We start from the raw sequence: 16,911 nt of genomic DNA, 5'->3' as shown, positions 1-16,911 counted from the left end.
TATTACCATTAATAATTTTAATTCTATAAAATATACTTTGTATATGTGCTGTATAACCCTTAAGGGTTTAGTGCTTGAGTTGATAATATTATTATTTTGCATATTGAACTTCCTGTCTATTCTTTTACAATTAGTTGACCTCGTATTTCTTGCCTCTTATTCTTTCTGCTTTTCACTTCAGTTGTCTTTCTGTTCACATTATTATAATTTGACCCATGTTTATTTTTGCAAATGGTATATGGTATGTTCCTTATGTACTCATGGCTACAAAATTTTCCATTAAAAATGGGCCTTGGATAGGGATATGTGATATCATCATGGTGATTTAGTGTATTTATTATGAGGTTGTAAAAGAAGTGAGTGCAGATGTGAGCAAGAGACATGGGATTAAAAGATAATGAATTGTACTAAGTCAAAGTTGTTGCAGTTGCTCTTTGTCAGTGGCATTTCTGTTGAGAGATTCTGAAGAGAAGTTGCAAAGAGTGAAGGAGGAATTTAGGAGGAAATAAAAAATTTAACATAAAAATGAGCAAGATTAAGAAAAAGTTTAAGCAACGAAAAGTGGATATCAGAGTGGAGGGACGAAGTATGGAGGAAGTGAATGTATTTAGATATTTGGGAATAGGCAAGTTAGATGGGTCTATGAAAGACAAGGTGAACCATAGCATAGATGAGAAGAAATAGTGTTGAGGTATATGTGGGAAGAAAGTTTATTTATTGAGGCAAAAAGAGAAATGTACCCGAGTATAGTGGTAGCAACACTTTTATTGGTATGTGAGGTGTGGGCTTTCAACATTTTAATGAAGAGGAGGCTAGAGACAGTGGAGATGTCATGTTTAAAGAGTAATGTGTATGTAGAAAATTCAGAGCATAGAAATTAGAAGATTGTGTGAAGTTATGAAAGGTATAATTCAGATGACTAAGGAGAAGTTGTGGAAGTCTGAGGTGGAAGGAAGAAGGGGTAGCATTCATCCCAGGAAAGATTAAAGGAAGGGGGTGAAGGAGATTTCGAGTAATAGGGGCTTAAAAATCCAGCAGGTGTGTGTGAGTGTTAAATCAGAATGAGTGGAGAAAAGTGGTTTGTATGGCATGATGTTCTGCTGGAGTGTAAACAAGTTAATGGTTATAAAGGGATAAAAGAAAATTGATTAGCTAGACTTGAGTTCTGAAAGTGGAAAGTACAATGCTTGCACAGGAGGAGAATGTTGAAGTTCAGAAGATAATTTCAGTTATATGCATACTTCTGGCAAGACAGCTATTGAATGAATAATGTTGAATGCATTTTTGTTGTTGTTCTAATTTGGTGTTAGACAGCCAGTGTGGGGAAAGAAAAATGGTCTTTGAAAGGCAAAATAAACCCAAATCTTAAAATAAAATTGTTATGCAGATAATTTTGTATTATTCATTGTTTTCTAGTTTCATTGGGATTTTAGGAACCTAACTCGTATATTTTTGTAGGGATATTGTACTGTACCTTTCTCCTTGCATTTAGTCCTTATAAGATAATCATAACACTCATTTCTTTCTTGCCTGAATAACTGAGCAATTTCATTTACTGTCATTTTCTTTCAGGTGGACCATTTTACGATTCAAGTTATATTTAATATACGGTATTTATTCCTTTCTCACATCTTTAATTCTTGTTTTTATAAATTCTGGTACTCAGACCTGTGTTAACCCATTGATTCATATAGATTTTTGTTTCAATATATCTTGTTCTTCTGTTACTCTTTATTTTGATTGGATGATTATGGATCATTTTTGATCCTTTTGACCAACTACTATCTTCATCCTCTTCCACATTATCAGTAACCATTTGCACAGATTCCTTATCCATTACTGTACCAAAACCTGGGGTCAACCTGTAATCATTGTACAGTACTAGATACATTATTTAACCTCTCCAGTCAGCACCCAGTGTTTATAATTTTTTTTTTTAACACATCGGCCGTTTCCCACCAAGGCAGGGTGGCCCGAAAAAGAAAAACTTTCATCATTCACTCCATCACTGTATGCCAGAGGCATACACTACAGTTATAAAACTGCAACATTAACACCCCTCCTGAGTGCTGGCACTGTACTTCCCATTTCCTGGAACCAAGTCCGGCCTGCCAGTTTCCCTGAATCCCTTCATAAATGTTACCTTGCTTACACTTCAACAGCACATCAAGTCTTAAAAACCATTTGTCTCCATTTGCTCCTACCTAACATGCTCACACATGCTTGCTGGAAGTCTAAGTCCCTCGTACACAAAACCTCCTTTACCCCCTCCCTCCAACTTTTCTTAGGCCAACCCCTACCCTGCCTTCCCTCCACTACAAATTTATATCCTCTTAAAGTCATTCTATTTCGTTCCATCCTCTCTACATGTCCAAACCATCTCAATAACCCCTCCTCATCCCTCTGGATAATAGTTTTGGTAATCCCGCACCTCTTAATCTCCAAACTACGGATTCTCTGCATTATATTCACACCACACATTGCCCTCAGATATGACATCTCCACTGCCTCCAGCCTTCTCCTTGTTGCAAAATTCACCACCCATGTCTCACACCCATACAAGAGTATTGGTATAACTATACTCTCATACATTCCCCTCTATGCTTTCATGGATAAAGTTCTTTGTCTCCACAGTGCACCACTCGCCTTTTTCCCCTCGTCTGTTCTATGATTCACCTCATCTTTCATGGACCCATCTGCTGACATGTCCACTCCCAGATATCTGAATACATTCACCTCCTCCATACTCTCTCCCTCCAATCTGATATCCAATCTCTCGTTAACGAATTTTTTTTGTTATCCTCATCATCCTACTCTTTCTTATATTCACTTTTAATTTCCTTCTTTTTACATACCCTACCAAACTCATCAACCAGCCTCTGCAACGTTTCTTCAGAATCTCCCAAAAGCACAGTGTCATCAGCAAAGAGCAACTGTGACAATTCCCACTTTGTGTTAGATTCTTTAATCTTTTAACCCCACACCTCTTGCCAACACCCGAGCATTCACTTCAATTACAACTCTATCTAAAACTATATTGAACAACCATGGTGGCATCACACATCCCTATCTAAGGCCTACTTTTTTTTTTTTTTCAACAAGTCGGCCGTCTCCCACCGAGGCAGGGTGACCCAAAAAAGAAAGAAAATCCCCAAAAAGAAAATACTTTCATCATCATTCAACACTTTCACCACACTCACACATTATCACTGCTTTTGCAGAGGTGCTTAGAATACAACAGTTTAGAAGCATATACGTATAAAGATACACAACATATTCCTCCAAACTGCCAATATCCCAAACCCCTCCTTTAAAGTGCAGGCATTGTACTTCCCATTTCCAGGACTCAAGTCCGACTATATGAAAATAACCGGTTTCCCTGAATCCCTTCACTAAATTTTACCCTGCTCACACTCCAACAGACCGTCAGGTTCCAAGTATCATTCGTCTCCATTCACTCCTATCTAACATGCTCATGCACGCTTGCTGGAAGTCCAAGCCCCTCGCCCACAAAACCTCCTTTACCCCCTCCTTCCAACCCTTTCGAGGACGACCCCTACCCCTCTTTCCTTCCCCTATAGATTTATATGCTTTCCATGTCATTCTACTTTGATCTATTCTCTCTAAATGACCAAACCACCTCAACAACCCCTCTTCTGCCCTCTGACTAATGCTTTTATTAACTCCACACCTTCTCCTAATTTCCACACTCCGAATTTTCTGCATAATATTTACACCACACATTGCCCTTAGACAGGACATCTCCACTGCCTCCAACCGTCTCCTCGCTGCTGCATTTACCACCCAAGTTTCACATCCATATAAGAGTGTTGGTACTACTATACTTTCATACATTCCCTTCTTTGCCTCCATAGATAACGTTTTTTGACTCCACATATACCTCAACGCACCACTCACCTTTTTTCCCTCATCAATTCTATGATTAACCTCATCCTTCATAAATCCATCCGCCGACACGTCAACTCCCAAGTATCTGAAAACATTCACTTCTTCCATACTCCTCCTCCCCAATTTGATATCCAATTTTTCTTTATCTAAATCATTTGATACCCTCATCACCTTACTCTTTTCTATGTTCACTTTCAACTTTCTACTTTTACACACATTCTCAAACTCATCCACTAACCTTTGCAATTTTTCTTTAGAATCTCCCATAAGCACAGTATCATCAGCAAAAAGTAACTGTCAATTCCCATTTTGTATTTGATTCCCCATAATTTAATCCCACCCCTCTCCCGAACACCCTAGCATTTACTTCTTTTACAACCCCATCTATAAATATATTAAACAACCATGGTGACATTACACATCCCTGTCTAAGACCTACTTTTACCGGGAAGTAGTCTCCCTCTCTTGTACACACCCTAACCTGAACCTCACTATCCTCATAAAAGCTCTTTACAGCATTTAGTAACTTACCACCTATTCCATATACTTGCAACATCTGCCACATTGCTCCTCTATCCACTCTATCATATGCCTTTTCTAAATCCATAAATGCAATAAAAACTTCCCTACCTTTATCTAAATACTGTTCACATATATGCTTCAATGTAAACACTTGATCTACACATCCCCAACCCACTCTGAAGCCTCCTTGGTCATCCTCAATCCTACATTCTGTCTTACCTCTAATTCTTTCAATTATAACCCTACCGTATACTTTTCCTGGTATACTCAGTAAACTTATTCCTCTATAATTTTTACAATCTCTTTTGTCCCCTTTCCCTTTATATAAAGGGACTATACATGCTCTCCGCCAATCCCTAGGTACCTTCCCCTCTTTCATACATTTATTAAACAAAAGTACCAACCACTCCAACACTATATCCCCCCCTGCTTTTAACATTTATGTCATGATCCCATCAGTTCCAGCTGCTTTACCCCCTTTCATTCTACGTAATGCCTCACGTACCTCCACCACACTTACATTCTGCTCTTCTTCACTCCTAAAAGATGGTATACCTCCCTGGCCAGTGCATGAAATTACCGCCTCCCTTTCTTCCTCAACATTTAAAAGTTCCTCAAAATATTCTCGCCATCTACCTAATACCTCTCTCTCTCCATCTACTAACTCCCCTACTCTGTTTTTAACTGACAAATCCATACTTTCCCTAGGCTTTCTTAACTTGTTTAACTCACTCCAAAATTTTTTCTTATTTTCATTAAAATTTCTTGACAGTGCCTCTCCCACTCTTTCATCTGCTCTCCTTTTGCACTCTCTCACCACTCTCTTCACCTTTGTTTTACTCTCCATATACTCTGCTCTTCTTATAACACTTCTGCTTTGTAAAAACCTCTCGTAAGCTACCTTTTTCTCTTTTATCACACCCTTTACTTCATCATTCCACCAATCACTCCTCTTTCCTCCTGCCCCCACCCTCCTATAACCACAAACTTCTGCCCCACATTCTAATACTGCATTTTTAAAACTATTCCAACCCTCTTCAACCCCCCCACTACTCATCTTTGCACTAGCCCACCTTTCTGCCAATAGTCGCTTATATCTCGCCCGAACTTCCTCCTCCCTTAGTTTATACACTTTCACCTCCCTCTTACTTGTTGTTGCCACCTTCCTCTTTTCCCATCTACCTCTTACTCTAACTGTAGCTACAACTAAATAATGATCCGATATATCAGTTGCCCCTCTATAAACATGTACATCCTGGAGCCTACCCATCAACCTTTTATCCACCAATACATAATCTAACAAACTACTTTCATTACGTGCTACATCATACCTTGTATATTTATTTATCCTCTTTTTCATAAAATATGTATTACTTATTACCAAATTTCTTTCTACACATAGCTCAATTAAAGGCTCCCCATTTACATTTACCCCTGGCACCCCAAATTTACCTACTACTCCCTCCATAACATTTTTACCCACTTTAGCATTGAAATCCCCAACCACCATTACTCTCACTTGATTCAAAACTCCCCACACATTCACTCAACATTTCCCAGAATCTCTCTCTCTCCTCTACACTTCTCTCTTCTCCAGGTGCATACACGCTTACTATAACCCACTTTTCACATCCAATCTTTATTTTACTCCACATAATCCTTGAATTTATACATTTATAGTCCCTCTTTTCCTGCCATAGCTTATCCTTCAACATTATTGCTACTCCTTCTTTAGCTCTAACTCTATTTGAAACCCCTGACCTAATCCCATTTATTCCTCTCCATTGAAACTCTCCCACCCCCTTCAGCTTTGTTTCACTTAAAGCCAGGACATCCAGTTTCTTCTCATTTATAAGATCCACAATCATCTCTTTCTTATCATTTGCACAACATCCACGCACATTCAGACTTCCCACTTTGACAATTTTCTTCTTATTCTTTTTAGTAATCTTTACAGGAAAAGGGGTTACTAGCCCATTGTTCCCGGCATTTTAGTTGACTTTTACAACACGCATGGCTTACGGAGGAAAGATTCTTATTCCACTTCCCCATGGATATAAAAGGAAAAGTAATAAGACCAAGAACTATTAAGATAAAATCAAAGAAAACTCAGATGAGTGTATAAATAAACGTGTACACTTAGTGTGACCTAAGTGTAAGTAGAAGTAGCAAGACATACCTGTAATCTTGCATATTTATGACACAGACAAAAGACACCAGCAATCCTACCATCATGTAAAACAATTACAGGCTTTCGTTTTACACTCACTTGGCAGGACGGTAGTACCTCCCTGGGTGGTTGCTGTCTACCAACCTACTACCTACTACTTTTACTGGGAAATAATCTCCCTCTCGCCTACATACTCTAACCTGAGCCTCATTATCCTCGTAAAGACTCTTCACTGCTTTAAATAACTTGCCTCCTATTCCATACATTTGCAACATCTGCCACATTGCCACCCTATCCACTTTATCTTACGCCTTTTCCAAATCCATAAATGCCACAAAAACCTCTTTACCCTTATCTAAATACTGTTCACCTATATGTTTCGCTTCTAACACTTGGTCTACACACCCTCTACCATTCCTAAAGCCTCCTTGTTCATCTGATATCCTGCTCTCCATCTTACTCTTAATTCTTTCAATAAACTATGCCATACGCTTTACCAGGTACAGTGGTACCTTGACTTACGAGTGCCTGACTTATGAGTTTTGCGAGTTATGAGCCGTTGCTCAGTCAGTTTTTTGCTCTGAATTGCGAGCCAAAATCCGAGTTACGAGCGAGCTTCAGATACGCTGCCACTAGTTGGCGCAGTGAACGCCACAACAATGCACATGGTTACCTTGCCGTGGAAGCATCTCTCGTGTTGTGCCTGTGTTTTGTGCAGTTATTTTGCCAAATTTCTTTTTCCTAACCATGGGTCCTAAGAAAGTAAGTGCAAAGGACAGTGCTGAGAAGAGGAGGAGGATGGTGTCCATTGAATTAAAGCATGAAATCATAGAAAAATACAAGCAAGGTGTGCGTATAGTTGACTTGGTGAGGCAGTACAAGTGTAGGTATGTACTTCGTGCCTCATGCCTTCTCTGAGAAAATCACTTTTGTTTCAGTGTTTTCCTCATGAGACTAGTGATCTAGTGCACTTAGCCTCACAAACACACTGTTTTCTCTTATAATAAGACCTCAGAAGGGCAAGAATGGGAAGATATGGTCAGAGCAAAAATTATTTTTACCTTGGGAGTGGCCGCCTGCACATAATGACATATTTTATTCATTCCAGAGTACAGTATATATCATGTTTCTATGTTATTTATATCGTTTATTATGTCATATAAGATAAATTGTGATAAATAAGCTTTAGAGTTGATATTAGCGTTATATTGAAGTATTTTCTCCTGCCTCCCGAGAGCCAGGAATTCCGCTGGTACAATTAATGGCATTTCAGTTAATTTCAATGAAGAACATTGATTTAATACATGAGCAAATTGAGTTACGAGCTTGGTCATGGAACGACTTAAACTCGTAAGTCAAGGTACCACCGTATACTCAACAGGCTTTTTTTCTTTTTTTCAACACATCAGTCGTCTCCCACTGAGGCAGGGTGACCCAAAAAGGAAGAAAATCCCCCAAAACAAAATACTTTCATCATCATTCAGCACTTTCACCTCACTCATACATAATCAGTCTTTGCAGAGGCGCTCAGATACGACAGTTTAGAAGTCCCTCCAAACTGCCAATATCCCAAACCTCTCCTTTAAAGTGCAGGCATTGTACTTCCCATTTCCAGGACTCAAGTCTGGCTAACCGGTTTCCTTGAATCCCTTCACAAAATATTGCCCTGCTCACACTCGAACAGCTCGTCAGGTCCCAAAACCCATTCGTCTCCATTCATTCCTATCTAACACGCACACACATGCTTCCTGGAAGTCCAAGCCCCTTGCCTACAAAACCTCCTGAACAATACCTAGACTTATTCAACAGAATTACAATTTTTACACTCTCTTTTGTCCCCTTTACCTTTATACAAAAGAACTATGCATGCTTTCTGCCAATCCCAAGGTACCTTACCCTCTTCCATACATTTATTAAATAAAAACACTAACCACTCCAAAACTATATCCCCACCTGCTTTTAACATTTCTGTCTTTATCCCATCAATCCCAGCTGCTTTACCTCCTTTCATTCTACCCACTGCCCCACGCACTTCCCCCACACTCGCAACTGGTTCTTCCTCACTTCTATAAGATGTTATTCCTCCTTGCCCTGTACACGAAATCACAGCTTCCCTATCTTCATCAACATTTAACAATTCCTTAAAATATTCCCTCCTTCTCAATACCTCTAACTCTCCGTTTAATAACTCTCTTCTCCTATTTTTAACTAACAAATCCATTCCATGGGCTAGTAACCCCTTTTCCTGTAAAGATTACTAAAAAGAATAAGAAGAAAATTGCCAAAGTGGGAAGTCTGAATGTGCGTGGATGTTGTGCAAATGATAAGAAAGAGATGATTGTGGATGTTATGAATGAGAAGAAGCTGGATGTCCTGGCTTTAAGTGAAACAAAGCTGAAGGGGGTGGGAGAGTTTCAGTGGAGAGGAATAAATGGGATTAGGTCAGGGGTTTCAAATAGAGTTAGAGCTAAAGAAGGAGTAGCAATAATGTTGAAGGATAAGATATGGCAGGAAAAGAGGGACTACAAATGTATTAATTCAAGGATTATGTGGAGTAAAATAAAGGTTGGATGTGAAAAGTTGTAGCTACACTGAGAGTAAAAGGTAGATGGGATACAAGGAGAATAGAAGCATCAGGGAAGAGAGAGGTGAAGGTTTATAAACTAAAAGAGGAGGCAGTTAGGGTAAGATATAAACAGCTATTGGAGGATAGATGGGCTAATGAGAGCATAGGCAATGGGGTCGAAGAGGAATGGGGTAGGTTTAAAAATGTAGTGTTAGAGTGTTCAGCAGAAGTTTGTGGTTACAGGAAAGTGGGTGCAGGAGGGAAGAGGAGCGATTGGTGGAATGATGATGTAAAGAGAGTAGTAAGGGAGAAAAAGTTAGCATATGAGAAGTTTTTACAAAGTAGAAGTGATGCAAGGAGGGAAGAGTATATGGAGAAAAAGAGAGAGGTTAAGAGAGTGGTGAAGCAATGTAAAAAGAGAGCAAATGAGAGAGTGGGTGAGCTGTTATCAACAAATTTTGCTGAAAATAAGAAAAAGTTTTGGAGTGAGATTAACAAGTTAAGGAAGCCTAGAGAACAAATGGATTTGTCAGTTAAAAATAGGAGAGGAGAGTTATTAAATGGAGAGTTAGAGGTATTGGGAAGATGGAGGGAATATTTTGAGGATTTGTTAAATGTTGATGAAGATAGGGAAGCTGTGATTTCGTGTATAGGGCAAGGAGGAATAACATCTTGTAGGAGTGAGGAAGAGCCAGTTGTGAGTGTGGGGGAAGTTCGTGAGGCAGTAGGTAAAATGAAAGGGGGTAAGGCAGCCGGGATTGATGGGATAAAGATAGAAATGTTAAAAGCAGGTGGGGATATAGTTTTGGAGTGGTTGGTGCAATTATTTAATAAATGTATGGAAGAGGGTAAGGTACCTAGGGATTGGCAGAGAGCATGCATAGTTCCTTTGTATAAAGGCAAAGGGGATAAAAGAGAGTGCAAAAATTATAGGGGGATAAGTCTGTTGAGTGTACCTGGTAAAGTGTATGGTAGAGTTATAATTGAAAGAATTAAGAGTAAGACGGAGAATAGGATAGCAGATGAACAAGGAGGCTTTAGGAAAGGTAGGGGGTGTGTGGACCAGGTGTTTACAGTGAAACATATAAGTGAACAGTATTTAGATAAGGCTAAAGAGGTCTTTGTGGCATTTATGGATTTGGAAAAGGCGTATGACAGGGTGGATAGGGGGGCAATGTGGCAGATGTTGCAAGTGTATGGTGTAGGAGGTAGGTTACTGAAAGCAGTGAAGAGTTTTTACGAGGATAGTGAGGCTCAAGTTAGAGTATGTAGAAAAGGGGGATTTTTTTTCCCAGTAAAAGTAGGCCTTAGACAAGGATGTGTGATGTCACCGTGGTTGTTTAATATATTTATAGATGGGGTTGTAAGAGAAGTAAATGCGAGGGTCTTGGCAAGAGGCGTGGAGTTAAAAGATAAAGAATCACACACAGGGTGGGAGTTGTCACAGCTGCTCTTTGCTGATGACACTGTGCTCTTGGGAGATTCTGAAGAGAAGCTGCAGAGATTGGTGGATGAATTTGGTAGGGTGTGCAAAAGAAGAAAATTAAAGGTGAATACAGGAAAGAGTAAGGTTATGAGGATAACAAAAAGATTAGGTGATGAAAGATTGAATATCAGATTGGAGGGAGAGAGTATGGAGGAGGTGAACGTATTCAGATATTTGGGAGTGGACGTGTCAGCGGATGGGTCTATGAAAGATGAGGTGAATCATAGAATTGATGAGGGAAAAAGAGTGAGTGGTGCACTTAGGAGTCTGTGGAGACAGAGAACTTTGTCCTTGGAGGCAAAGAGGGGAATGTATGAGAGTATAGTTTTACCAACGCTCTTATATGGGTGTGAAGCATGGGTGATGAATGTTGCAGCGAGGAGAAGGCTGGAGGCAGTGGAGATGTCATGTCTGAGGGCAATGTGTGGTGTGAATATAATGCAGAGAATTCGTAGTTTGGAAGTTAGGAGGAGGTGCGGGATTACCAAAACTGTTGTCCAGAGGGCTGAGGAAGGGTTGTTGAGGTGGTTCGGACATGTAGAGAGAATGGAGCGAAACAGAATAACTTCAAGAGTGTATCAGTCTGTAGTGGAAGGAAGGCGGGGTAGGGGTCGGCCTAGGAAGGGTTGGAGGGAGGGGGTAAAGGAGGTTTTGTGTGCGAGGGGCTTGGACTTCCAGCAGGCATGCGTGAGCGTGTTTGATAGGAGTGAATGGAGACAAATGGTTTTTAATACTTGACGTGCTGTTGGAGTGTGAGCAAAGTAACATTTATGAAGGGATTCAGGGAAACCGGCAGGCCGGACTTGAGTCCTGGAGATGGGAAGTACAGTGCCTGCACTCTGAAGGAGGGGTGTTAATGTTGCAGTTTAAAAACTGTAGTGTAAAGCACCCTTCTGGCAAGACAGTGATGGAGTGAATGATGGTGAAAGTTTTTCTTTTTCGGGCCACCCTGCCTTGGTGGGAATCGGCCAGTGTGATAATAAAAAAAAAAAATGTGAAAAGTGGGTTATAGTAAGTGTATATGCACCTGGAGAAGACAGAAGTGTAGAGGAGAGAGAGAGATTTTGGGAAATGTTGAGTGAATGCGTGGGGAGTTTTGAATCAAGTGTGAGAGTAATGGTGGTTGAGGATTTCAATGCTAAGGTGGGTAAAAATGTTGTGGAGGGAGTAGTAGGTAAATTTGGGGTGCCAGGGGTAAATGTAAATGGGGAGCCTTTAATTGAGCTATGTGTAGAAAGAGATTTGGTAATAAGTAATACATATTTTATGAAAAAGAGGATAAATAAATATTCAAGGTATGATCACATTTTCATAGATCACATTTTCATTTAAGAACATAAGAAAGAAGGAACACTACAATAGGCCTACTGACCCATGCAGAGCAGGTCCATGTCCCCCCCATGGATTAGACCAGTAGCACGTAATGAAAGTAGTTTGTTAGATTATGTATTGGTGGATAAAAGGTTAATGGATAGGCTCCAGGATGTACATGTTTATAGAGGGGCAACTGATATATCGGATCATTATTTAGTTGTAGCTACAGTTAGAGTAAGAGGTAGATGGGACAAGAGGAAGGTGGCAACAAGTAGGAGGGAAGTGAAAGTGTATAAACTAAGGGAGGAGGAAGTTCGGGTGAGATATAAGCGACTATTGGCAGAAAGGTGGGCTAGTGCAAAGATGAGTAGTGGGGGGGTTGAAGAGGGTTGGATGAGTTTTAAAAATGCAGTATTAGAATGTGGGGCAGAAGTTTGTGGTTATAGGAGGGTGGGGGCAGGAGGAAAGAGGAGTGATTGGTGGAATGATGAAGTAAAGGGTGTGATAAAAGAGAAAAAGTTAGCTTACGAGAGGTTTTTACAAAGCAGAAGTGTTATAAGAAGAGCAGAGTATATGGAGAGTAAAAGAAAGGTGAAGAAAGTGGTGAGAGAGTGCAAAAGGAGAGCAGATGATAGAGTGAGAGAGGCACTGTCAAAAAATTTTAATGAAAATAAGAAAAATTTTTGGAGTGAGTTAAACAAGTTAAGAAAGCCTTGGGAACGTTTGGATTTGTCAGTTAAAAACAGAGTAGGGGAGTTAGTAGATGGGGAGAGGGAGGTATTAGGTAGATGGCGAGAATATTTTGAGAAACTTTTAAATGTTGAGGAAGAAAGGGAGGCGGTAATTTCATGCACTGGCCAGGGAGGTATACCATCTTCTAGGAGTGAAGAAGAGCAGAATGTAAGTGTGGGGGAAGTACGTGAGGCATTATGTAGAATGAAAGGGGGTAAAGCAGCTGGAACTGATGGGATCATGACAGAAATGTTAAAAGTAGGGGGGAATATAGTGTTGGAGTGGTTGGTACTTTTGTTTAATAAGTATATGAAAGAGGGGAAGGTACCTAGGGATTGGTGGAGAGCATGTATAGTCTCTTTATATAAAGGGAAGGGGGACAAAAGAGATTGTAAAAATTATAGAGGAATAAGTTTATTGAGTATACCAGGAAAAGTGTACGGTAGGGTTATTATTGAAAGAACTAGAGGAAAGACAGAATGTAGGATTGCGGATGAGCAAGGAGGTTTCAGAGTGGGTAGGGGATGTGTAGATCAAGTGTTTACATTGAAGCGTATATGTGAACAGTATTTAGATAAAGGTAGGGAAGTTTTTATTGCATTTATGGATTTAGAAAAGGCATATGATAGAGTGGATAGGGGAGCAATGTGGCAGATGTTGCAAGTATATGGAATAGGTGGTAAGTTACTAAATGCTGTAAAGAGTTTTTATGAGGATAGTGAGGCTCAGGTTAGGGTGTGTAGAAGAGAGGGAGACTACTTCCTGGTAAAAGTAGGTCTTAGAAAGTTGAAAGTGAACATAGAAAAGAGTAAGGTGATGAGGGTATCAAATGATTTAGATAAAGAAAAATTGGATATCAAATTGGGGAGGAGTATGGAAGAAGTGAATGTTTTCAGATACTTGGGAGTTGACGTGTCGGCGGATGGATTTATGAAGGATGAGGTTAATCATAGAATTGATGAAGGAAAAAAGGTGAGTGGTGCGTTGAGGTATATGTGGAGTCAAAAAACGTTATCTATGGAGGCAAAGAAGGGAATGTATGAAAGTATAGTAGTACCAACACTCTTATATGGGTGTGAAGCTTGGGTTGTGAATGCAGCAGCGAGGAGGCGGTTGGAGGCAGTGGAGATGTCCTGTCTAAGGGCAATGTGTGGTGTAAATATTATGCAGAAAATTCTGAGTGTGGAAATTAGGAGAAGGTGTGGAGTTAATAAAAGTATTAGTCAGAGGGCTGAAGAGGGGTTGTTGAGGTGGTTTGGTCATTTAGAGAGAATGGATCAAAGTAGAATGACATGGAGAGCATTTAAATCTGTAGGAGAAGGAAGGTGGGGTAGGGGTCATCCTCGAAAAGGTTGGAAGGAAGGGGTAAGAGAGGTTTTGTGGGCGAGGGGCTTGGACTTCCAGCAGGCGTGCATGAGCGTGTTTGATAGGAGTGAATGGAGATGAATGGTATTTGGGACTTGACGATCTATTGGAGTGTGAGCAGGGTAATATTTAGTGAAGGGATTCAGGGAAACCGGTTATTTTTATATATCCAGACTTGAGTCCTGGAAATGGGAAGTACAATGCCTGCACTCTAAAGGAGGGGTTTTGGGATATTAGCAGTTTGGAGGGATATGTTGTGTATCTTTATACGTATATGCTTCTAAACTGTTGTGTTCTGAGCACCTCTGCAAAAACAGTGATTATGTGTGAGTGAGGTGAAAGTGTTGAATGATGATGAAAGTATTTTCTTTTTGGGGATTTTCTTTCTTTTTGGGTCACCCTGCCTCGGTGGGAGACGGCCGACTTGTCGAAAAAAAAAAAATCCATTCACTCCCTACTCTTTCTAAACTTATTAATCTCACTCCAAAACTTTTTCTTATTTTCAACAAAATTTGTTGATAACGTCTCACCCACTCTCCTTTTACATTGCTTCACCACTCTCTTAACATCTCTTTTTCTCTTTCTCTTTTTGCAGTCTGTATGAGTTATGTATTTATTCTAAGGTTGGTTAGTTGATTCACTTCCAAATACTATATTGTAATAGTCAGCAGGTTTTCTTCTCCGTTGTGAGTTTGATGTTAAAAAGAAATGTTTACCAATATCTTTTTAAAATGCTAGGTCATTGTTTTAGAATCTATAATATCATCATCAAACTGCATTAAATTGAGGTGTTGAAGTATTTGGACTCTTAGAGGCCTAAAAGACTGCCATAAGTTGTATAAAAAAAACATAATGAAATACAAACTTGGAGAAGGAGAACCAGTGGAACGGCTGTTTGAAGGATAAGAAAATTTTATTTAGAACCGTGTAGAAAAAATCATAAATAGTAGAAAGGAAACTCCCTATACTGTGCTTTCTTCACAGAAATGCTTCCAGGAATGCTGAACTATGTTTATTTGCTATAGGCTTGAGTCATGCTTACTTTCATTTTGATTACATTTTTTTTTTTTTTTTTTTTTTTTTTTTTTTTTTTTTTTTTTAAACAAGTCGGCCGTCTCCCACCAAGGCAGGGTGACCCAAAAAAAAAAGAAAGAAAATCCCCAAAAAGAAAATACTTTCATCATCATTCAACACTTTCACCACACTCGCACATTATCACTGTTTTTGCAGAGGTGCTCAGAATACAACAGTCTAGAAGCATACACATATAAAGATACACAACATATTATTATTATTATTAGCTATGTACTCTTGCACTTTTCCATGGTAACATACATATGTACTCCATATTATCTCTTTTTCACCTCTTACCATTTCACTTTTATACTGAATAGAAATGAGAACTCATTGTTATCAGGTTTCAAATCTCCTTTTTCTCCATTTAGTTTTGATGTGGTTCCAATTAAAAACAAGGTGCCTGAGTTTGCCCACCGTGGGGATGTGGTACGGAAGAAGGCTGACCGTAAGCAGTTAGCAGGTTGGCAGTGCCATGAATGTGAAAAATGGTATGAAGCACATCCAGACCCACAAGAAAAAAAGGTAAGTTATCCTTTGGTCAAATTATCTTACAAGTGGAAAGTAATTTGCCTCTTTTAACCCTTTGACTGTTTTTGTCGTATATATACGTCTTATGAGCCAGTGTTTTTGATGTACTATTAATATGCCAAAATTCTAGCGGCTTCAGATCAAGTGGGAGAAAGCTGGTAGGCCTACATGTGAGAGAATGGGTCTGTGTGGTCAGTGTGCTCCATATAAAAAAAATCCTGCAGCACGCAGTGCATAAGAAAAAAAATTCCGACCGTGTTTTTGGATTAAAACGTCGACTTTGAGGTGTATTTTTGTTTAGTTTTTAATGGTTGTTTTCTTGTTTTCATGATTCATTTGATAGAGTGGAAGACATACAGTGGACCCCCGCATAACGATATTAATCCGTTCCTGAGAGCTCGTTGTTATGCAAAATTATCGTTATGCGAATGAATTTTCCCCATAAGAAATAATGGGAATCAAATTAATCCGTGCAAGACACCCCAAAGTATGAAAAAAAAAATTTTACCACATGAAATATTAATTTTAATACACACAAACTGAAAAAGACATGCACAGTTACATGACACTTACCTTTATTGAAGATCTGGTGATGATTGATGGGATGGGAGGAGGAGAGAGTCTTAGTGTTTAGAAGGGGAATCCCCTTCCATTAAGACTTGAGGTGTCAAGTCCTTTTCTGGGGTTACTTCCCTTCTTCTTTTAATGCCACTAGGACCAGCTTCAGAGTCACTGGACTTCTGTCGCACAACATATCTGTCCATAGAGGCCTGTACCTCCTGTTCTTTTATGACTTTCCTAAAGTGGTTCACAACATTGTCAGTGTAATAGTCACCAGCACGGCTTGCAATAGCTGTGTTAGGGTGATTGTCATCAAAAAAGGTTTGCACTTTAAGCCACATTCCACACATTTCCTTAATCTTTGAAGTAGGCAACTACTTCAATTTCTCTCTCCCCTCCTCCGAAGCAGTTTCCTCAGGTCTGGCCTCATGCTGATGAAGATGATCTAGCAGCTCATCAGTGGTTAGTTCTTCATTGTCCTCCTCCACCAACTCTTCCACATCATCCCCACTAACCTCCAACCCCAAGGACTTTCCCAATGCCACAATGGATTCCTCAACTGGCATAGAATTCCCAGGGTTAGCCTCAAACCCTTCAAAATCCCTTTGGTCTACACATTCTGGCCACAGTTTCTTCCAAGCAGAGTTCAAGGTCCTCTTAGTCACTCCCTCCCAAGCCTTA

General features: G+C 39.7%; 1 protein-coding gene across 5 annotated transcripts in view; it reads left to right on the top strand.

Annotated features, from left to right (window-relative positions):
• The window catches only part of LOC128700297 (enolase-phosphatase E1-like), a 66,794-nt gene that overhangs the window by 38,462 nt on the left and 11,421 nt on the right, over positions 1-16,911 (top strand). For 4 of the 5 annotated variants that reach the window (XR_011393988.1, XR_008408744.2, XR_011393987.1 and 1 more), the window contains exon 6: positions 15,510-15,663. Coding sequence is in view for 1 of the 5 variants with exons in the window: in XM_070100027.1 (XP_069956128.1) it covers positions 15,510-15,663 (154 nt within the window). In the remaining 4 variants the exon portion in view is untranslated. The remainder of the gene's footprint in view (positions 1-15,509; positions 15,664-16,911) is intronic. The other variant, XR_011393989.1, reaches the window with a different exon arrangement.

Source organism: Cherax quadricarinatus, chromosome 71 (assembly GCF_038502225.1).
Source record: "Cherax quadricarinatus isolate ZL_2023a chromosome 71, ASM3850222v1, whole genome shotgun sequence".
Classification (NCBI taxonomy): domain Eukaryota; kingdom Metazoa; phylum Arthropoda; class Malacostraca; order Decapoda; family Parastacidae; genus Cherax; species Cherax quadricarinatus.
Note: the sequence above shows the minus strand (reverse complement) of the source record. Positions and strands in the feature narration are given on the sequence as shown.